The sequence below is a fragment of the Engystomops pustulosus genome, chromosome 5 (assembly GCF_040894005.1).
Source record: "Engystomops pustulosus chromosome 5, aEngPut4.maternal, whole genome shotgun sequence".
NCBI lineage: Eukaryota > Metazoa > Chordata > Amphibia > Anura > Leptodactylidae > Engystomops > Engystomops pustulosus.
This window is the reverse complement of record NC_092415.1, coordinates 76,679,068-76,702,535: the sequence shown is the minus strand read 5'-3', so window position 1 is coordinate 76,702,535 and position 23,468 is coordinate 76,679,068. Positions and strand designations below refer to the sequence as shown.

Here is a 23,468-nt window from a genome sequence, read left to right as displayed (position 1 = left end):
AACCAGACAGAAATGCGTCCGAAGGAGCCTGAGTGAATGAGCCCCATTAGGTTTTGTTATATTCATTTACTTATATCATCATGAGTTTTTGTGTCAGACATTCATGTTCCTGGAATACCCCTTTAATAATCAGTAGTAACTTAAGACATTTCTACACTAAAATAGAATTGTTTACCTAACCTTACAACTTAACTTATTGAAGGTCACATGCTGGGTTAAAGTATGCTAACAAATTATGTTTTATGTTAAAGTATGCCAAGAAAATGGACCCATAATGTGTGTAATAAAAAGTTAGGTGCAATATCCCTGCCAATGTGCATGGCAGAGGAGTAGTTGCGAATAAGCCCCTTGTACCATTCAGTACACCAAGAGGTAATATGCAGCGGTAGATGTTGCCTGGATAGGCAAGGGTTAACCTGTTTACTGATGTCATCCAATGATGTTTCACCTTTGTAACTGGAGTGTGATTGGAGAGTGAGATCACATGACCAGGAGCTGAGGAGAAGTGACTGTTGGAGAGTGCCAACAGTCAGTTCAGTCAGTTAGAGGGAGTTGACAGGGACAGGGAGTTAGTGCTGAGCTCTCACCTCATGAGCAGCTCTTTAGGCCCAGTTCCTGACTGAGAAGCAGCTCTTAGCAACAAGCTCTTTAGGCCCAGCTCTGACAGAGAAGGCCAGAGCCTGTACAGAGCACACAGTGAGAGTTACTGTGTCAGTCCACCATCAGGGCTTACACTCAACCAATCCAGGACAAAGCTGTAGCTTCCAGCATTGGACACAGTTACAAGCCAGCCTGCCCCTGCATCCAGGCTGGTGACCCAACTCCTGAGGTTCACTCTCCAAGATCACTCTCAGTAAGACCACCATCTGTAAGGAATCATTTGGCATGTTGCCTGCTGTTGGTTCGAATAAAGAACTGTAAGTTATTTTTGCACAACATTGCCTCTGTCTGGTCCCTGCTACGGCTGTATCACCATCAAGGGAGCCCAATCCACCATCTAGGGACACATACTACAGACTCTAAAGGTTTCCCCAGGGAGAACCAGTACCATAGCCTCTCCCTCATTTCTTGCACACACCACCCGCTGGAGACCTGCCAGGCTGTGGGACAGCCCTCCGGTGCGCATACCAAGCACCGTGACACTAGCGTGCCTAGGCCGCGACCGCCAGCCACTCCGGTATTCTGGGCCCTGGCTGCCTCCAGGCCCCAAGAAAAGGCTAAACCCTGGTGGGGGATGTTGCATAGGATTGTGTACACATGTCTATTACTGCTTTGTTGTGTAATTAGCATTCTTTATTTTACACGCTTACCTTGACTACAAGGTTATAGTCTTTAAAGCCAGCCCAGGTGAAATATTCTTTAACCCAAGAGGGGTATCTGAAGATCTCATCTTTAAATGAAATGGAAATGGCATTTAAGTAAGTATCAAAGTCCCAAGAATCCTTGAAAATTTTTGTTCCTGGAGGCGCTTGCACAATTCCATCTCTATGAAAAAAATAATAATGTTAACGTTTACATTGAACTGTCAGATAAAGTTTCAAGATTGCTCAATGTAGCTACACATTTCACATATTAGTGTATGTAGGGTAATGCTCTGAGAAAGGTTTTGAATGCGAAACTCGGGTCCTCCTGGCAATTATGTTGATGTTACTTTGTCAAAATTGTGTTTTGTACCATGCAGTTCTAAAGTTGCTTAAATGGGTATTCTCGTCTGGGCATTTTATATTCAACTTCATTAATCTGCCATATATAAACATTTCTTCAATTAGATGTTATTAAAAAAAATTACTGGTGTAAAGATAATTTCTCATAAATGTAGTGTAATGTTATGGTCCCTTAGAAACAAGACTGTGTCCCTGGATACCACCACCTCTGCTGGAGGGATTGCACAAAGAAACAAAAGGTGTTTGTATATGAAATGTCCGGGAGTTACTGCATGTCCCACAGCCGTCCTGTGGTAATGATCACTGAAGCCAGGAGGTCAGGCAGGGCTCAATAGCGCATGTCTGGCCATTGCTGCCAGAGTGCAGGGTAGTCGTATCTGAGGAAACCATCTCGTTTCTAAGGGACAACATGGCTACATTTATGAGAAATGATCTTCACACAGGAACTTATTTTTTAATAACATCCAATTGATGAAATGTTTACATATGGCAAATGAATGAAATTAAATGTGAATGTCCAGATGGGAATACCCCTTTAAGGTTGAAGAACACTACTTAGCAGACAAGGTGTAGGACTTAAAGGATCTACCATGCAAAATATTGCATTGCATGCCTTAATGATTTAGAAATGTTTAGTGGCATGAAAGGGTAGGCACAATATTTGACAGGTAGTGTAAATACTATATACTGGTAACTTTCCACAAATTGGAGTCAATATCGCCAAAATTATGTAAAAAATTTCCTTCTTGTACGCTGATTTTAAAAACTATTTTTTTCTCATAGCAGACTAGAGAATACCAACAATATTCCTAGTCTAGTCCCACAAACCACTCATAACATGGAATGTATGATAGATAGTAAATTTAGTTTTTAGTAAATTGCAAATTTATAAAATAAATATCTATGTAATTTCTTGGTAACATAAAAAGACAACCTCAATTTTACCTGATCACAGATAATACTGGCGGACCAATAAACTTTCACATCAGAAGTACCTTCTCAGTCCAAGTACATGAATTCTTATGAATATTCTTATTTATTAGTTTCCACTGTATAAATACTTTCACACAATTTAATTTTAAATACATTATCTGAACTGCTACACCGATCCACAGTACAGCATGAACAGGTGACTAAATTAAGCTATTAAAATATATGTTCTCGAAATTCACAAAGGATTTCTTTTTTTTTGATAGGTAAATTATAAAAGCATGCTTATATAAGCCATGATAAATTATGAGCTTCCATTGTTCGCATTAAAGGGGTATTCCCAAGACAAGATTCTTAAAGGGAACCTGTCACCAGGAGACCCATTTTTAGCACTCCCCCAGTCCCCACAGAGCATAGTACATACACTGCCAAAGTGTTTTTGTATAAAAAATAGGTTTTACAGAAAAAAACATATGTTATATTGTACCTTTCATTAGCATCTGCTGTGTGACTAAGCAGACAATATTCCTAGTCTAGTCCCACAAACCACTCATAACATGGAATGTATGATAGATAGTAAATTTAGTTTTTAGTAAATTGCAAATTTATAAAATGAATATCTATGTAATTTCTTGGTAACATAAAAAGACAACCTCAATTTTACCTGATCACAGATAATACTGGGGGACCAATAAACTTTCACATCAGAAGTACCTTCTCAGTCCAAGTACATGAATTCTTATGAATATTCTTATTTATTAGTTTCCACTGTATAAATACTTTCACACAATTTAATTTTAAATACATTATCTGAACTGCTACACCGATCCACAGAACAGAATGAACAGGTGACTAAATTAAGCTATTAAAATATATGTTCTCGAAATTCACAAAGGATTTCTTTTTTTTGATAGGTAAATTATAAAAGCATGCTTATATAAGCCATGATAAATTATGAGCTTCCATTGTTCGCATTAAAGGGGTATTCCCAAGACAAGATTCTTAAAGGGAACCTGTCACCAGGAGACCTATTTTTAGCACTCCCCCAGTCCCCACAGAGCATAGTACATACACTGCCAAAGTGTTTTTGTATAAAAAATAGGTTTTACAGAAAAAAACATATGTTATATTGTACCTTTCATTAGCATCTGCTGTGTGACTAAGCAGTCGTCCAATGGGAGGGGCTGGAAAACTGCTACTCCATGTGTCCTCCTTTTCAAATATATGAATAACTCCCCATACTCGGGATTGGCTGTAGAGGAGCAGGGGGCGTCGCTAAGCCAAGTGATGGGTGTTTTCATATATTTCAAAAGGTCACATGGAGTAGTAGTTTTCCAAGGGTGGGGGGAAACTACTCCTTTCCAGCCCCTCCCAGTGGACGACTGCCTAGTCACACAGCAGATGCTAATGAAAGGTACATATATATCTTTTTTCTGTAAAACCAATTTTTAATACAAAAACACTTTGGCAGAGTATGTACTATGCTCTGTGGGGACTGGGGGAGTGCTAAAAATGGGTCTCCTGGTGACAGGTTCCCTTTAAATATACTCAGGATAACAAAATAACACATTCTTTAATTCACTGTTATTACAAAAATACAGAATTTCACAGGTATAATTCCAACCTGTCTCTATCAGGGTCGGGTAGGATGGATTGTTCTCCTGTCTGAGGCTGCAGTGAGCTTCTCTCTGCATCTGCCCCTCCCCTTGCATACCAAAATGGGTTCACACACACACAGACTTCCTGCAGAGAGAGTAGATGCATGTCGCTGGAGCTTCCGCTACCCAGACAATATTAAGTGACTTTATGGTGCCCAGAATGCGAAAAAAAGACCACGGCAATGAGCAAGGGGATGCAACAGAAGAACACGCTGAAGTCTGTGGTGCACCCCACAAATACCCTCCCTCATTACCTGCGCTCCCGGTCGAGTCTGCCGTCAGGCCTGGAAACATGGCCGCTGCCTCCACCCGCGCCCCTACTCCTCAGGCTGTGAGTGACCATCACCTGAGACCGTGGCCAATGACAACTTAACCAGCTCACAGCAAGCCCACTGCCTGCGCATATTCATCATCGCTGGCACCTACAGCTCCCCAGGTGAAGACCTGCGCTACCTCACTGGCTGGTCCGGGGAAGGCAGAACCAGGACAAGAGCACTATCAGGCTGCTGCCCAGAACCACGCGCCCTTACCTGTTGGTGTGCCCTTACCTCAAAGACCGGCGCTGCAAGAGGGCATGGATGGCGCTGCAAGTCCGGACCTGGAGAGCCTGGGATTGTGTTCCCCTACTCTGGCTCCGCGTCCATCGGTACCTGGGCCTCCAGCCACAGGTGGATGGAGCTTCCAGGAGGGAGATTATTTATCAGGTGCAGATACATGCTGCGCCCCCTGCTGGTCAGGAAACAAAGCGCATGAGGACTGCTACTCGAGCTGGGCGGGCATCACTCCACACAGGCCACACATTGGAATATCCAACGGCCTCACAGATGCACGTGAGAGGTGAGCCTTCCCCTCCTGTGGAGCATTTGCCAAGCACACCGGAGCGGGTCGGAGCCCTCTCTGACCCCACTACTGTCCCAGTCCCCAATCCCAGTCCAGGCTAGTCCATGAGCCAGCCACAAAGTGCCATGGGATGATACATGGGCCTCAGTCCTCACCGCCTTTGACCTTTTCCCCCTCTGTATCCCCAAGCCACCAGTCCCCTTCAGCACAAATGGACCCACGACGCCCAGAGTTCCTGCTGTCCCAAGCATAGGCTTTCCCCTACGCACAGGACTTGGGTTCCCGGAAGAATCCCCACTGACCAGAGCTGACCTGCATGAGGCTTTGAGGAATTTACCTACAAGAAGTTTCTTCAACTCTATGATCTCCAGGATGGAGAAGATGCAACGTCAATGTCTGATGAGGTGCACTGCACCATGGAACAGATGGGCTCCAGAGTGGACTCTTTAGAAAGACAAACTGTATCCCATGAAACCAGGTTGGAGCAGCTAGAACAGCGGGTCACCGCACAACAGCACATTATACGTTCATTGACTCTGGAACACGACGACCTTGAGAATCGGGGCCATCACTACAATGTTCGAGTGAGAAGTCTCTCTGAGAATGAAGAGGTATGCTATGCCCCCCGCTGGATAAAATTAGAGAATGGGACACTTCATACATATGGGGTTTTCCATTCCACTTGGATGTACGGATGGGAGGCTGGTTGCTGCCTGTTTATGACCCCAGTGACTTGTCGGCTCTCTTTTATCTACTGGGATGTCCCCCGTGTGATGTTCCAGACCATCATTAGGAGTGCGGTACCCATGTTTCCTGGACAGTCGCAGTATACTTGTCCTGCTCCCTACAGGGTTCCTGAGCTCTGTTTGATTCTGGCTGTCAGTTGGGACCTAGGGTGAGTGACATAAATTACAGCTAGTTACGAGGCTGCCTAGGGCCTCCTCTTAAGGTTACCTAGTTGAAAGTTATTACAATTAGTTGTGAGGAGCAGTTAGGCTGCCCCCCCCTCCTTTTCATACATTTTTAAGCTGCCCCAGGGCTGTTAGTGATATCTCAGGTAAGTCGAAAAAGCCTTAGTTAAATATTGAGCTGTTACGGGCAGCCCTAAGGTGGTCTGGCCAAAGTCACACTAACCAGTGGACAGCGGGTGCTGGTCAACTTGCCCATCCCTGCATACTTCACATACCCCTCCCTTGCAGCTGAGCATGTTGCGGACGCACCCAATCTGATGATGAGCGGCCTGTATGTGCTATGGTCTAGAGGTTTGGCTGGTGCACTGCTCCATTTTCAGATACGTCCGGGGAGGTTGTCTCCTCTGTCTGTATTGCCTTATTAAACTCCACACTGTGACTCCCCAGGTGTAGACTGCCTTGAGCAGCCACCTTTTGTAAATTGTTCCCTTTCTTATTTTTCCTTTAGATTGAGTTTGGGACCTATTGTCCCTTCTAGATACATTTTCTTTTACTCCCTGCCTTTTCTTTCTTGCTAAATCTTTTCTTCACTAAGACCTCTTTGTCCTTTGCCTTCTCCTTTCCCCCTCTCCTCCATGCCTTTGCCTTGCCTCTGCCTTCTCTCTACCTGTACTGCGAGCTGGTGTGATGGATCTTAACGTAAAAATTGTCTCTTTCAATGTCAGAGGTCTACGTACTTCCGAGAAGCGACAGATACTACAGAGGGACCTGTGGAGACAGGAGACTGTCTCTTCCCGTATTGCTACCATGGATGCTCAGAGGATTCGTGTTCCAAAGGTGTGAGTATACTGATTGCACAAAACACCCCCTCGGTCTTTATGTATTCTAGAGCGGACACAGAGGGCAGTTTTGTCAAGGGAACCCTCTATTCTCAGACCACTACGCTCGCAAATCTCTATCTGCCCAACGTGGGACAGTCCACCGCACTTGTGAAATTCCTGGAGGAACTTAGTTCCTTCCAAGAGGGGTTCCTGGTTCTTGGGGGAGACCTAAATCTTGCTGTGTCCCTGGACATGGATGTTTCAAATGGCACCGCGCACCTGTCGCGGGCCCAGAGGTGCCGAGTAAGGGGCTTATTTCTAAAAGGTCAATTGGTCGATGTATGGAGGACTAGGTTCCCGAATTTGCGTGATTTCACGTATTACGCTGCTACCCATGACATGTTCTCCAGGATTAATTATTTTTTCATAGATCATTTCCACCTGGACAGGGTGGTGGAGGCAGATATTCTCGTGTCACCCCCATCTGACCACTCGCCTATCTCCATTACCCTGATTCTAGCTCCCCCCTCCCATTCAATGGGGAGATGGATTCTTAACCACTCCTTTATGCAGGACCCCTGCCTTCTCTATCCCTTTCAGGCACTGCCAATTAGAATCCCAGCTAGTTTCCTAACCTCAGTGCAACGACTATTCTCGTCTTTCACGTGGGCTGATAAGCCCCCAAGATTACAGAAAAGGATTCTGCACATGCCAAAGAGGGAGGGTGGTGTAGCACTTCCGGATATCTCTCAATACTATTTGGCCGCCAACCTAAACAGCCTTCGGTGGGTGGAGAGAAGGAAGTGGCAGCCGCTGTCCACTCACCCCACCATCTATGCCACTTTGTTAGCTTTCAAACAATGCAGGTTAAAGGCGGCGAAATCCCCCGCTGACTCCCCACTCATTCCAATCCTGGGTAACGCCATTTTACAGCGTGTCACTTTCTGGTGGATGGAAAGTGGCATAGAGGGGACGACTTGATCTCTCTGCCGGAGTTACCACGAGCACCCATGTGGCAGGGCCTCCAATTATCACACTATCTGGGTTCTATTAAACCACCGCCTGACTTCAGCTGGTCACTGAAGGACTTCGAAGGTGCATGCACGCAGAAGGGCCAGATTAGGGGTACTCTCTCACTGTCATATAGCCTCCTGGTATCTCCCCTGCAGGACCACATCCCATCCTTTATGGCCAAATGAGAACGAGATCTGGAATATCCTTAACGCAGCTAAGGCCTGTATCCCAGCTTTCTGATGTTCTCCTGATCCCTTCATATTATGTCGTTTCTAGCCTGATACTGTGATTAAGCTTTACTATCATGGATAATGCATTAAATATTATAGCAAACCAAAAACTGTATAAACATCACTTTACCTATCAGTTGGGTCTTTCAATAACCTCCCAACATCCATTGTTTCTCCCGGCTTTGGTGTCCATGTAATGACATTTGATATTTCATTAATACGTTGATTGAGTGCTGCAGCATCATTCTTCAAGTTGGTGTCCCTAATGTATCTGTTTTGATAACATATAACACAAATTAAAAAACACAATTTTATTTATAAAGCATGAAAATACTGTATTGTGCAGGACTTTAGCACAGGGTGTATGTGCAGACACCACTGAGTGATAAATGAATCTAAGTAATGGTTCTGCTCACAAGTTTCCAATTTATGTTCATATACACAACATTTCTTAGAGAAGAAACAGAACTTGTACCCAAGAAAGTATCAGTGCCAGATTAAGGTTTTTAAATAAAATAAATGTTTCTCCCCAGAAATAATAATGCTTCTCCAGAGATCCCAGTTAATAGTTGTGCTGTAAATTGCCATTGAATAAGAATCACAACTTATTGACAACATAACCTCATAATATACACCTTAACTGCTGCAGCATCTCCAAATGCATACCTTAGGTGCTGCAGAACATCATAATACAAACCTCAACTGCTGCAGAACCTCACAGTACATACATCAGCTGCTGCAGAGCGTCATAATACCCCCAGTGATGCCACAGAACAGATATAATATACACAATGATATCACAGTACAGAGATAATATACACCATGGGGGACATATATCTTAGTTTTTTAGCGCTTAGTTTTTTAGTTTGCCAGCAACAACCACGGCAGGCGGTGTCAGCTGTAGAGAGAGCTTAGCCTGTGAGCTCTCTCCATACATCCCCCGCATCACCAGGACGTTATAGTATATCTTGGTGCACGTAGGAGTTAAAGGGAATCAATCAGCACATTTTACCTACCCAAACTTTCCAGATGCTTCTTGCCGGGATTCAACTTTGAAATATTCAAATGAGGCTGTAGCGCTTCAGGGGGTGTAGGCAGAGCACTTCAGGTCTCTGGCTCCGTTGAAATAATGACCCTACCTTCAACATCTATACTACCCAAAACCTTATTTCATCCTTCGCCCTTCAGCTATGTCAATCCTGGGTCCAGAGAGATGTGGAGTTGGAGCCCTGAGATGCTCTGCTAATGCCCCCAAAAGCACTTCAGCCTAATTTGCACATTTCTAAAGTGAGGTTATGAAATGGAAGGAGCAGCTGGAAACCAAAAATAATGGTATTGGTGGAATGTGTGAGCAAAACACAGCAGTTTGTACAACTACTATATCAGTCTAGTTGGATGTTGTATTCTATGGTCAGCATATTCATTCCTTGGTATTTTTTGCCAACTACTGCGCATTCTGGTATTGCAGCTGTATTTCCCTTCTGCCGGCAGGAAATTGTTAAAGTTCTCAATGTTGATATGCGGCTGCTATCTCCCCTTAAAGGGTTTAATCTCTACTGACCCTGCAGCTCTGCCTCTATACACCAAAACTTCTGCAAATGTAGAGTAAAAGGGAGTATATGAAGCAAGGACTGCCACTCCGTGCAAACATCAGCAGTTCCTGAGAACACATCAACATGTTGGCCAGTTTTCTTTCAACATTTTACAGAGCAGGATGAGCTTATTGAGCAAAGAAGTTAATGAATAAAGGACATGTTCTACTGTATCTTTTCCCATACCATATAATCATCTGTTTAGCTCCTCCTGCTTTGTAGCATGAGGTCTACCTGTACTTTACAAGTGACAGGTTCTCTTGCTCCAGTGGTCCTTACCAGCTCTTCTTTACTTCACTGCATAAATGATGTATTATACATCAATGTTATTCCTTAAGCTAGTTACCGGCCAAAGTTCTGAAGCCTACTTGTGTAAACACAGACAAATGATTGGCTCTAGCAACATAAGACACGAGGAGAAGAACACATATCAGTGCACACTGAAAAATGTCTTTAAAGTAAATTCACATGCTTTAATGTACAAAAAAGGAATATAATGTACACTGCTCAAAAAATAAAGGGAACACTTAAACACCATACAACTCTACTTAAATCAAACTTCTATGAAATCAAACTGTCCGCTTTGGAAGCAACATTGAGTGACAATCGATTTCACAGTTATACAGATTTTCCATGTAGAAGATCTGCAATGCAAGTGTATTCCAGCAGTGTAGTATATAGGATTTATGTGTAAAGAGTAATATTATTAGTAATAGTATCCAAATCCTATACACATATTGTTGAAAGAAATCTGAAGTTTCCACTGTATTTACGATTCACAGCATGTATTTTAACAAAATTACAGCATTGCACAGATATAATTCCAACCTGTCTCTATCAGTCCTGGTGTACACAATTTCAGTTGCCCCTAGACACAACCCTGGATCTTCTGTCACAGCAGATCTAGCAGTGTGTTGTGGAATAGCAGAGATGTCGGAGAGATGACAGTCAATGGGGCTCATTTATTTACCCAGTCCACTCGCGATCCCGCGGCGTATTCTCCGACGAGGATTTGGGTTCTGCCGGGATTCACTAAGGTCGTGCGCCCGATATTCAGTAGGCTACGCCGAGGTCCGCCGGAGTTCACCTGCTTCTTCCCAGTGCATGTAAGTGCTGATGTTGCGACACATTTAGTTTTTTAAATTACGTGGTGTTTCCGAATCCGCCGGGTTGTTTTGCTTTAATTTAACGCAAAACACCGGCGGCTCGTTCCCGATCGCAGGTGTTTCCATAGAAACGCCGATGCGATCGGGCCGAAGCCCGGCCACAGAGACCCACATAAAACTCATACTTACCTCACACATGTGTTTTCGTCTCTCTCCATCTTAGTTTAATGTTGACCAAAGAGGACCTTTGCAGGTCCTGGAAGTGCAATACCCCTGCTGATGCAAAGGGTAAGGAAGGTGTTGCAAAACGTATCACTCTCCATGTCAGGAACTGCTGTGTGAGCCCGATTACTTCACCAGGCAGTCTCCAGCATGGAAATCTAATATGCAGCTGTAAGTCTCTGGGAGGTAAGGGTTAATCTCATTGTCCACTTGTATGATCTGTGTAACTGAGATGGTATGAGCAAGCTGGTTGGACAAGGAGCTGCCAACTCACAATGGGAGGTTATAAAGCCCCTTGTGGCTGGAAAGTTCTGGAGGTCAGTTCAGAGAGTTACTTGATCCGGAGGTCAAACTAAGTTAGCCCAGAAAGCATAGACACCTTGGCCTACAGGAGACCAGATCCAAAATAGAGCTCACAAGGACTCTTCTCCTGAAGCTATTTTCCAGGCTGCATGTGTAAGACCCCTGCCAATGCGCATGGCAGAGGAGTGATTGCGAATAAGCCCCCTGTATCATTCGGTACACCTAGAGGTAATTAGCAGTGGTAGTTCCTGCCTGGACAGGCAAGGGTTAATCTTACTGAATGTTATTATCCAATGATGTTCCACCTTTGTAACTTGAGTGTGATTAGAGAGTGAGACCACCTGACCAGAGTATAACATAACCCCTGAAAGGAAGTAACAATTCTCTTGCCAGCCAGCTCTCTTACTAGAGAGACCTCTTAGGATCCAGCTCCTGACAGAGGAGCATCTCTTTAGGCCCAGCTCCTCGTAATGAGCACCTCTTCCACAAGACACACCGAGTGACCAGAGACAGTGTGAGATACACCTTCAGTGTCTCACACAGAGCTACCTCTTAGGATTAAAGATGCAGCTTCCAGCATTGGACACAGCTTCCTCCCAGCCTGCATCTGTAACCAGGCTGGTGACCAAACTCCTGAGGTTCATTCTCCATAACCACTCTCTCAGCAATCCGGACTTCTCTAACAATCCGGCATCTGTACAAGATCTTTTGGCCCATTGCCTGCAGTTGGTTGAATAAAGAACCGTGAGTTATTTAGCACAACGTTGCCTCCGTCTGGTCCCTGATATGACTGTAACATCAAGGGCTCCCCCATTCACTACCCAGGGACTCACATTACAGACACTAAGGGGTTGTCCCAGAGAGAACCAGTACATCAGCCCCTCCCTCTCATTTAATTTCTTGCACACACCACCTGCTGGAGACCTGCCAGGCTGTGGGACAGCCCTTGGATTCCCATACCAAGCACCGTGACCACAGCATGCCTAGGCCACAACCGCCAGCCACCCCGGCTGCCTCCAGGCCCCAAAAAAAAGGCTAGGCCCCGGTGGGGGATGTTGCACATGCACACCTTCCTGAGGACCTGAGCTCCAACCAGTTACTTGCATCCAGTTGAGGTTTATGCTGCTGTTACAGCGGTTGCCTGTTCCAATAAAGAACTATAAGTTCTACATTAACGTGCCTGAGTGATCCTGGATCAGGCTGTATAACACCAAGGGCACCCTTTCCTTCATCACCACTGTTCCCTATATACACACCGGGGTTGCCCCAGGGAGAAGCTTATTCTGCCAGATTCTCCCTCTAGTTCCTTGCACAAATCACCTGCTGGAGACCAAGCCCCATGATCATTGCCTTGCGCTAGGCCGCACTAGTCAGCCACTTCTGTATCCAGGACCCCAGCTCACTACGGCTACCAAAAAAGGTCAGGCCCAAGTGGGGAATGTTGGAGAATATAGGAATTATTATTATTAAGGTCAACAGCCAGCACACATGTATTACCATTGACCAGGGATCCCCAAACTTTTTACATAGGGGGCCATTCACTGTCCCTCTCAGACCGCTGGAGGGCCGGACTAAAGTTTAAAAATAAATAGTGGTACATGTGACCACATCCGTAATACACTGGGCCCCCCTCAATTATTTAATATACTGCACCCCCTTGTGAACTACAGGTGGTCCCCTACTTAAGAACACTCGACTTACATACGACCCCTAGTTACAAATGGACCTCTGGATATTGGTAATTTATTGTACTTTAGTCCTAGGCTACAATAAACAACTGTAACAGTTATCTGTAATGAAGCTTTATTGTTAATCCTGGTTCTTATGACAACCCAATATTTTTAAAATCCAATTGTCACAGAGACCAAAAAAGTTCTGGCTGGGATTACAATGATAAAATATACAGTTCCGACTTCCATACAAATTCAACTTAAGAACAAACCTACAGACCCTATCTTGTATGTAACCCGGGGACTGCCTGTATTTTATATATTGGCATAAATTAATTAATTCGGTGAATTAATTTTGAAATAAACGGCGACCTCTCTCCATTAATTATTGAATAATGCTGCCCCCCCATTAATTACTAGACTGCCCCTCATAATTATTTCATATGCTGCCCCTCCATCATTAATTATTTTCTGATGTCCCTCCATCATTAATTATTTTATGATGCCCCATCTATCATTAATTATTTTCTGATGCCCCTCCATCATTAATTATTTTCTGATGTCCCTCCATCATTAATTATTTTCTGATGCCCCATCTATCATTAATTATTTTCTGATGCCCCTCCATCATAAATTATTTTCTGATGCCCTTCCATCATTAATTATTTTCTGATGCCCCTCCATCATAAATTATTTTCTGATGCCCCTCCACCATTAATTATTTTCTGATGCCCCTCCACCATTAATTATTTTCTGATGCCCCTCCACCATTAATTATTTTCTGATGCCCCTCCACCATTAATTATTTTCTGATGCCCCTCCACCATTAATTATTTTGTATAATGCCCCTCCACCATTAATTATTTTGTATAATGCCCCTACTCCATTAATTATTTTGTATAATGCCCCTCCACCATTAATTATTTTGTATTATGCCCCCAGCTGCCACAATCTATTTGCTGCTGTTAAAAAAATAAAATCCTATACCCACCTCATGTCATCACGCGGCCGCGCCTCCAGGTTCAAGGAGCGATGCGCGCCGGGGTTGTCTTCTGGCGACATCGCTCCACCTACAGTAATAGTGCTCGAGCGGCCACATCAGCTGCATCAAGCACTATATCAGTGACGGGCAAGATCTTCCTGTCCGGACGGACAGAGGCCCCTGCCCTACTGCAGAGCCTCAGCAGCAGCAGCTGGCGCTCCAAGCCCTGGATGCGGCGGGGGCCGGATAAAAACAGTCCGCGGGCCGTAGTTTGGGGACCACTGCCATAGACACTAGAGCAGGGCTGCACTTGTCTGCACTGGTCACTAGTCATAGGGACACAGATAGGATTGGAGTTCATCAGTGGGCCCCTCAAAGTTCAGGGGCCCAGAGCCAGTGCTCCCTTTGCCAACAAAGCACCTATGCCTGTGGGTCCGATGCATTAAGACTGACGCATTGTTCTGATCTATTGTGCTGGAATTGAAACGTAATCCAGGTACTGCTTGAGGCATAAAAGGATAATCCAACTATAGAGGACAAAAGAGCACAATGCGAAGGTATTGCAGGATTTTTTTCTTGGCTACCTGTCCTTTGGAAGATGGTCAGTGTTGGATGGGTGGGAGTCCTGAATCCCTACAAGTAAACAGTCCAGAAGTGTATGTTCATTCTTTGCATGCCCTGTATGCATCTCAGTTTGATACAAATAGGTGAGACCTCAAATACCAGTGTAGCAGGCCAGAATAACCCTTGCCCAGATTATAACTGGGTATGCTCTAGCTATGGGCTAGCTCAAAGTATACCCTCCACCAGCTGAGAATATATCCGGGTATACTCAAGGCTAGCCCAGTGCATACCCCCCACCTTCCCCAGACCTGAATATACCACATTTTTCATCGCCACTGTGCGGTGAGCACATGTCTCCTTATGAAGGTAGAAGGGATGAGGACAGGGGTGACTCTAGCCTTTCTGCTTCCTGAGACGAAATGTATAAAGATGCCCCCACCCTGTTCATCCAAAAAATATATATTGGGGGATGAAGGGTTATTTGCCTGTCTGTGCCTTAATTGTTTTTAACTTATTACATTGTTTTTAGCACGTGATGAATTAGTGAGGCTTATTTTTTGTATCCACAAAAAGAGCAGATATTTCCACTTCATCCAACTGGACGGAGTTTAGGATTGAAATGTGGGCTTGTCTTTCAGTTCTTTCTCGCATTTGCCAACAAAATTAAGGCTGTTTAGACCACACATTGGCATATTACCGTGGCACAAAATAGACCAACCTGAAAATGATCTAAAGGAAGGTGGTCTAGCTGCAGCCGGAAAGGATAGATTTCTTGTTTCTTCTTTTGAGCCCGTACACCAAATTTAGTATCTGTCACGACAGATTTAATGAATTCCAGAAAACATTACAGCCTCATGATGGCAAAAAACAGCAAGGGTCCCTCCAAAATAGTAAGTGCCCACTTATCCTCTTAGGGTGCGGGCACACATAGCGCTAATGTTGAGTTTCCCGGTGCCTTGTATTGTTTTAATGCAATACATTGGGTGCTGGTCACCGATCACGTGCGTTTTACTGAAAATGCAAATGGGATTGTGCCGATCACCGTCCCCCTTGCAGTAGTGCCATATTAGGAAACACAACACTAGCTACATGTGACCGCACCCTGAAGGCCACAGCCTTTTTTCATTTTTATATCTTTCAGAAGCCAGAGCTGTATGAGGTCTGTTATCTGCGGGACAAATTGTACTTCCAAGTGTCAGTATTAAATATTCCATGCAATGCATTGGAAAATTGAAAAAAAAAATCAATAAGCATCACAATTGACAAAACACACAGTTTTCTTATGAGCTTTGTTTTCAATTGTTTTCATTGTGCAGCCTAAATGACACATTTGGGGGAATTTATTAACGGACTTGTGCAACAATTCTGGCAGTTATGTGCCAAAAAACAGTGTGAAAAGCCTTATACCACATTTATCAAGGCTTTTTAAACCTGTTTTTAGCCATTTTCCGCCTGAGGGGGCGTGGCCTGTTTGAATGTTCCGTGCGCCAAAAGTTGTGACGCAGAGTTTAGAACACTTTAAAGTAGGTCTAAACTGGAAATCAACAGTCTTATCCTGCACCAGATTCATTAACATGGTGATAAATCTGGCACAGAAAATGACTAGGGTTTTCCTCCACTAAACTGACGGAACCTGGGACACATTGATAAATCCTCCCCATTCTTCTGTTATGGAGAAAAATAAAAGCAGCGAAACACTGTTGGTAAACGGAAGCCTTCCATTTACCATCAGTTCTCATATAGTTGCAAATACACTTTCCTAACATCTTGCTTTTGTTATAAAATGAAAAAACAGAAAAATGAGGAAACTTGTTTGTTTTTGCACTTATATGGGAACTGATGGTAAACAGAAGGTTTCTAGTTACCATCAGTATTTGCGTTCTGTTATTCTTTATTAGTGAAAGGGATAAAGAAACCCAGTGGTTTGTACCAGCCTGACGATGACAAGTACATTCCTGTGCTAGGTACACTATTATTTATTAATGTTTACTTTAATGTAAACCAATGTAGGTCAATGCAAATGAAACATATTTACACCACATTTATGCAAACGCAATGTCAGCTTGATGTTTGTACTGAGTTTACATCAAGGTGATAGCAAACTTTAAACATCCCAAGAAGCATTGTGCAAACGATCATATTGAAATGTGATCAATATCTACCAAATCTACCAAGACCTGGCTATCCCTCTAAACTTTCATCTAAAACAAGGAGAAGACAGAACAGAGATGAAGCCAAGAGGCCCATACTCACTCTGGATGAACTGCAGAGATCTACAGCTTTGGTGGGAGAGTCTGTCCATAGGACAACAATCACTCATACACTAAACAAATATGGGATTTATGGAATAGTGGCAAGAAGAAAGCCATTTCTTAAAGATATCATAAGAAGTCTTGTTTAAAGTTTGCTACAAGCCACCTGAGAGACACAACAAACACTTGGAAGAAGGTGCTCTGGTCACATGAAACCAAAATCAAACTTTTTGGCCACAATTCCAAACTATATGTTTGGTGTAAAAGAAACACAGCTCATCACACTGAACACACCATACAACTGTGAAACATGGTGGTGGCAGCATCATGATTTGGGCCTGCTTTTCTTCAGCTGGGACAGGAAGATGGTTAAAATATATGGGAAGATGGATGGAGCCAAATATAGGACCATTCTGGAAGAAAACCTGTTGGAGTCTGCAAAAGACCTAAGACTGGGATGGAGATTTATCTTCCAACAAGGCAATGATCCAATAATAAAGTAAAATTTACAGTGAAATGGTTCACAAATAAACATATCCAAGTGTTACTTATGGCAAAGTCAAAGTCCAGACGAGAATCTGTGGAAAGAGCTGAAAAATGTTCACAAACGCTCTCCATCCACCCTCATCGAGCCTCAGCTGTTTTCCAAGGAAGAATGGGCAAGAATTCAGTCTCTTGATGTGCAAAATTGATAGAGACACACCCCTAGTGACTTGCAGCTGTAATCCAAGCATGGATACGTGGCACTACAAAGTATTAACGTAAGAGGGCCGAATAATATTGCACGTCCCACTTTTCAGTTTATTATTTTTTGCAAAAGTTTAAAATATACAATAAATGTAGTTTTGCTTCACAATTTGCTTCACAATATAACAATTTTGTATCTTTATGTTTGAAGCCTGAAATGTGTCAAAAGGTAGAAAAGTTTAAGAGGGCTGAATACTTTTGCAAGGCAAAACAAGGTTGGAGGTTGGAAGGATGGGCTTGCATCGTGCGGGGGGAGTGGGTTTGCGTTGTGCGGATTTATTTGTTTGCATGCTGAGGTGGCGGGCCCCTGTTGTGCCATAGTTGAGCATTATGATTAAGCCATGCACAGCAGGCCCCTACGGCTCACTGCTATAGTTACGCCTATAACACCAGATAGGCAGTGCAGTGCTTGGTAAAAGTCAGGTTTCACCCCTCCACAATGGCTAAATCCGACCCCAGTAGCCTGGTAAAGAGGTCCATGAATGACCTTTAGTTTACAATATTTTATGTCATATGTATTGGTGTGGAAATCACTGATATTATGTTGATCCTTTCTTTCTGCTCTTATTATATTGTTTATTTAACTTTCTATCTACTTTTAAGAATCACTGCTGTAGCCATTATAAGGCGCTTCTACAATTTGTTCTTATCTTTGCAAAGGCTTTAGTATTGTATATTCCATTGAGTGTCAATGTTGAAGCAGCTCTTATACTGATGGTTGTGACTCTTGGTCCTGCAAATTTTTAGAGATAGCAGTGGTCTATTTGCCATGTTCAGATGTTCTGATCATGTGATATTTCCCTTGTTCACACAAATATATGTGGCAACAAAGGCCACATATTTATAACTAAATTGTGTTTTCCCTGATGACCTTTATACATAATTTTAAAATGGGTTTACAGTAATCCTGTTGGTAATGTTTAATACACCCAAAACATGTATTGAGCGTGCAGCTTTTTATTACTTTAACTTTTTATTACTTTAACAGTTAACTGTTACTTATCTGACGAAACAAATAAAAAATATGGGATTAAAGGTCTTGATATAATCTGTCATTTAAACGTAACCCATAAGAACAATTTTCCCATGTTTATAAAGGTTGATTCTTGTTAGACATACTTATCTGATGGATGAGCCTCAACAAAGTAACCAGCAAAAGGACAGAAGATATGAGGATTCAGATCCTTTACAAGCTGAGCTTTGTAGTTCAACAGTTTTTTTCGCTCTGTTTTGATAAACTGTGATTTCCATTCCTCTGTAGATAAGAAGCATATACCAACAGCTTAATCACATTTTTAATATATTACTCTTAATTATTACTCTTACCCACAATTTACCAGTAACATAGTTCAACAGCTAGTTACCACATTTATTTTTACACAATAATTCCTAAAACAATAAATCCTAATGGACATCAACCACCAGGATGAAGGACTGTAAACCAAACACATTGACATACTGGTGTGCCCCCTCTGGCAGGATCCACTCTTATTTAAGGATTCTATGCCCTTGTTTTTAAGGAAAAAAAAGGCTTTTAATATTATGCAAATGAGCCGAAAGGGCTCCTGACTCCATTGATGGAGACTGGAGCCCCTCGGCCTCAATTTGCATACATGCCGTGGAAGTGGAATTTTCACTATTTTAATTGCAAATTCTTGAACTACGCATTATTTCACCGCTTCTACGCCAGAAAACTCCCGTAGAAGTAGTTATAGATCTTCTCCTGCCTGTCTGTGCTCCTAACGTGGGCATACTAGTACTGTTACATCTGCACAAAACTTCTAAACCAACTTAACTGCGGCTTAAAGTGGTGTAGTAAGCCTACATGGAAGGGTATAGAAGGTAATATGATGTCCTGCTTCTAATGTGTTATGAGCAACTGAATGTCATGATCAGCAATGGTGCATTACTATATATAAAACAAGGGGCCCTTTGTGGGAGACTGCCTGACGTTTCATTATTTGGGGAGGCTGCAACCAATACATTTTCCACCCTAGGCTTTTACACTAGTCAATACATTTTACCAATTTTTGTGGTAAAATTAAGTGGCTCAGTTTATGGGCTTATACGTGAGTACATTTGGTACTAAATTGGGTTCACATACACTCCATTACTAATGATGGGTATACTCCTGCGCTGGCTCATATGATTATATGATGAGCAAATTTAACCAGCATCAGAATACCAGACCATAGCAGCAGCGAGAGGACCAATGCACAAACCGCATGAAGATTAGAATGGCAACAACTAAGATCGTATGATCTGAAACATATCATATACATTGCATAATGTCTACATTGTCAACAGTTGGGAATCTGTCCCTTCTGGAATACATATATTGCTTTGGCAAAGTCTCTGTAAGGAGACTTTTACTTACCAATCATAGTCAAAAGCCTCTCGCTCAGCTATAGTCATTCCCTACACTGTAGAAATCAAAATACATCGAAACAGTGCTGTCCACAACTGAGAATCTTTTCCTTTTGGAATAGATATACTGTTTTGGCTGTAATCCCACATCATTAGGCTTCCTGAAAATCATGCTTGATGTTCAGGGGGCTGACTTACAGGTAGGTAGCTAAGTTTCCTTATTCCATCCTGAAAAACCTATTTGCATATTTTTCAATATCCCTAAATGGGGTGTCAGTGTCTGTAAGTCTTCACACACTGGTAAGCTTTGCACAAAGCTTTGAATGTTCACCTGAATTGTAAGTCTAATCTTCAACCTCTCATAAATGTTTTTTCACAAAACTATATGCCAGAGATCAGACTGAACGTTTATTGGACTGGCTGCCTTTCATGTTGGTTTGCACATAAACAAAATTTATTTTACCTGTAAACTTTCCACCACTGAATGTCATTGGAAATCCTGATGCACCTCCAGCAAAGTCACTCATCATCACCACAACATCTTTGGGAAGTTTCCCTCCATTTGGCCTAGTGCAGTCTACTGTATTAAGTATTTTATGGCCTGAAAGGTAAATCATATATCTATATAGATTTTGTATAATGCCAAGCTGATAAGGTAGCACAATAGTTTTAATATATCCTCACTGTTTCTAAGCAAAACAAATATCAGAAATATGGCTTTGTAATCCCTATTTAACATTGCTGCATCTCTGGAGAGTGTCAAAAATTGGAAGTGCTAAGTTAGAATAAGACTTATGCTGAAAGTGTTAAATGCTGAATGATAAATCTGCCATAGTTCAAGGGTGTCTAAAATGTGCAAAACTGTTGGCACATTTGCAAAATTACTGGTACATTCCTTTTTTTTTTACTAGACCACGCACCTTTGACATACTAGCCGCTGCATTGTGTAAAAACTGTCCAATCACTTCATAAATATGACAAAGATAATTTGTGAAAATTAAGACAGAATGTTGTCTCACAAAGACTGATCAATCTACCTGTGCACTTACCCCATTTCAAACACATTTATTAGACAAGTCCATGGCCCAGATTTACTATTAGTGAGCAGTTTGCCTCACTAATAACTGCATCACTAATACACATTCACGAAGACCACAGCTCAGTCTTCATAAACGTGGCGCACACTGTTCAATCCAGATGTACAGGAACTGTGTGTGCCAGATTTTTTTCTGGAGCACTCAGTTCAAGGAGCGGCTCTTTCTATGCACAGGATTGAGTTGCGGCATGCAGAGCGCATCTACGACACAATACTAGTGCAAACACTTCATAAATATATGTGCAACCAGTTTGTACTTATGTGTAGTCTACACAAGAATTCTGATGCAGACTGCTTAGTAAATGTGCCTCTATGTTTTTTTTTTTTTTTTAATAAATGATCCCTTGTACCTTTATATTCTACTATGATGCAGGTGTCCATTTCAGGGTGAACTCCATCCATCAGAATCATAAATCTAAGATTTTCAGTGACCTTAGGAAATAAAAAATAGGGGAAGATTTCAATATTTTTCTCTTAGTGACCTACTCAGTAATTATTTAGAATAGCCTACATTCTTCATTACAATATTGTATCATTAACACATTGGGGCAGATTTACTTACCTGGTCCATTTGCGACCTTTGTGGAGGATTCGGGTCTTCCAGCGATTCATTAAGGTAGTTCCCCTGACGTCCACCAGGTGTCGCTGCTGCACTGAAGTTCCTCGGAGTGCACTGAACTTCACCAAGCCGGGTGCAGGTAAGCGCGTATCAAGCGACACTTTTTTTTAAATGCGGCGGTTTTTCTGAATTCATCGGGTTTTCCTACGGCCACGCCCCCTGATTTCTGTTGCGTGCACGCCAGCGCCACAATCCGATCGCGTGCGCCAAAATCCCGGGGCAATACAGGGAAAATCGGCGCAAAATGGAAACATTTGCGTAACCCGCCGGAAAAACGCAATTCGGGCCCTTAGTAAATGACTTTCAATGGGGCACATGTATTATCGCGTCTGGGCCAAAAAAATGCCGGGATTTTAATGTTTTTTTGGCGCAGAACTGTTGCGGATCATTTATAATAAGTTTGCGCCAGAAAGAACAGATGTTTCCGACTATCCCGACACCTCTGTCTTTTTTTGTTGCAAGTGGGCGTGGCCTAACGTTTCAACATTATCCTCCACATTTATGTGTATTTTGTCGGCATTTTTAGGCGCAATTTTAGGCGCACGATAGACCAGTAAAAAAAATGGTCAAAGAGCAAAATTAAGGTGCAGTCCATGTAAGATTTTGGCGCACATCTCATTGATGTCGGCATTTTTATGGCGCCCGACTGATCAGTTCCGCCTACCCATTAATTATTACCCCACTTAAATACATTGGGCGGTGCTTTGCGGAGACTGATCTCCGATGCCGACAGACGTGCTTGCGCCACAAATAATAAATCCCCCCCATTGACTTATGGGAACAATGGCAAGTACTATTTTTGCGTTGTTGAAATAAGAAGAAAGAGTGTAATTATTGAATCTATATTAATGGAGAACAATTTTTAATGATATATTAATGATGGGGAACAACTATTAAATATACATTAATGAGGGGGAGCAATATTAAATAAACACTAATGAGGTGGATCAACTTTTAATGATAAAGTATAAATAAATTGATGAGGAAATTCTGCTGTTCTTAATGAGGAAGTATTGCTATTATTATTAAGGGGGTGCTGATATTTATTATTTATTAATGAGACTGTGTTGCTGTGATATATGTGTGCGTGATGAGTGCTGCTGTGGTACTTTTTAATTAGGCGTGCTGACATGGCATAAGAATTAGTGGATGGGTGCTGGAAATTTGTGGGTACTGTATATAAATTAGGGGCTACTGCATATAAATTTTTAGTGGGTTATGTTCATGTAGGGTGTACTATGTCATGGGATATAGCACATACAATGATATATTGAAAGGGTAACAGTGTATAATTTAGCATATGTAGAGGGCAGTGTGTTTAGTTGCATGGAGTGAGTGTTATATAGCAGCACAATATGGGACGTTGTTATCAGGACACAATATACTGTAATATTTTAAGGGGGCAGACTAGCAAATTATGCGGTTATGACCTACAGAAGTCATTGTGAGGTTTAACAGCTGATTGAGAACGTTAACCTGTAAGGAGCCCACCAGGATATGGACTAGGAAGGACCAGGCCAGTGCAGATGGAGAAGGCAGCAACTGCAATTGATTTAATCAGTAAGTGATGCTATAATGTATCTCAGCACTGTAGTGTAGTATATTTATTGCTGCTATATTTATGAATGCAGCATATTTAATGCTGGTATATTTTATGTATACATTTCATTAATTTCTGCTGCAGTTGCAGTTCACTAAAGGTACATATGTACAGTGGGTACAGAAAGTTTTTAGACCCCATGAGTCTTCTTGGGAATGAAGCAACAAGTTTTTTACACCTGGATTTGGGGATCCTCTGTTATTTTTCCTTAGAGATTTTCTCCAGATCCCTCAGGTTGGATGGTGAATGTTGGTGGACAGCCATTTTCAAGTCTCTCCAG

At 42.5% G+C, this 23,468-nt stretch overlaps 1 protein-coding gene across 1 annotated transcript in view; it reads right to left on the bottom strand.

Annotated features, from left to right (window-relative positions):
* The window catches only part of LOC140134052 (cytidine monophosphate-N-acetylneuraminic acid hydroxylase-like), a 90,193-nt gene that overhangs the window by 52,332 nt on the left and 14,393 nt on the right, over positions 1 to 23,468 (bottom strand). Inside the window, exons 4-8 of the mRNA XM_072154714.1 lie at positions 21,320 to 21,401; positions 20,337 to 20,474; positions 18,626 to 18,761; positions 8,199 to 8,339; positions 1,311 to 1,485 (exon numbers count right to left, since the gene is read on the bottom strand). Coding sequence (XP_072010815.1) covers positions 1,311 to 1,485; positions 8,199 to 8,339; positions 18,626 to 18,761; positions 20,337 to 20,474; positions 21,320 to 21,401 — 672 coding nt within the window. The remainder of the gene's footprint in view (positions 1 to 1,310; positions 1,486 to 8,198; positions 8,340 to 18,625; positions 18,762 to 20,336; positions 20,475 to 21,319; positions 21,402 to 23,468) is intronic.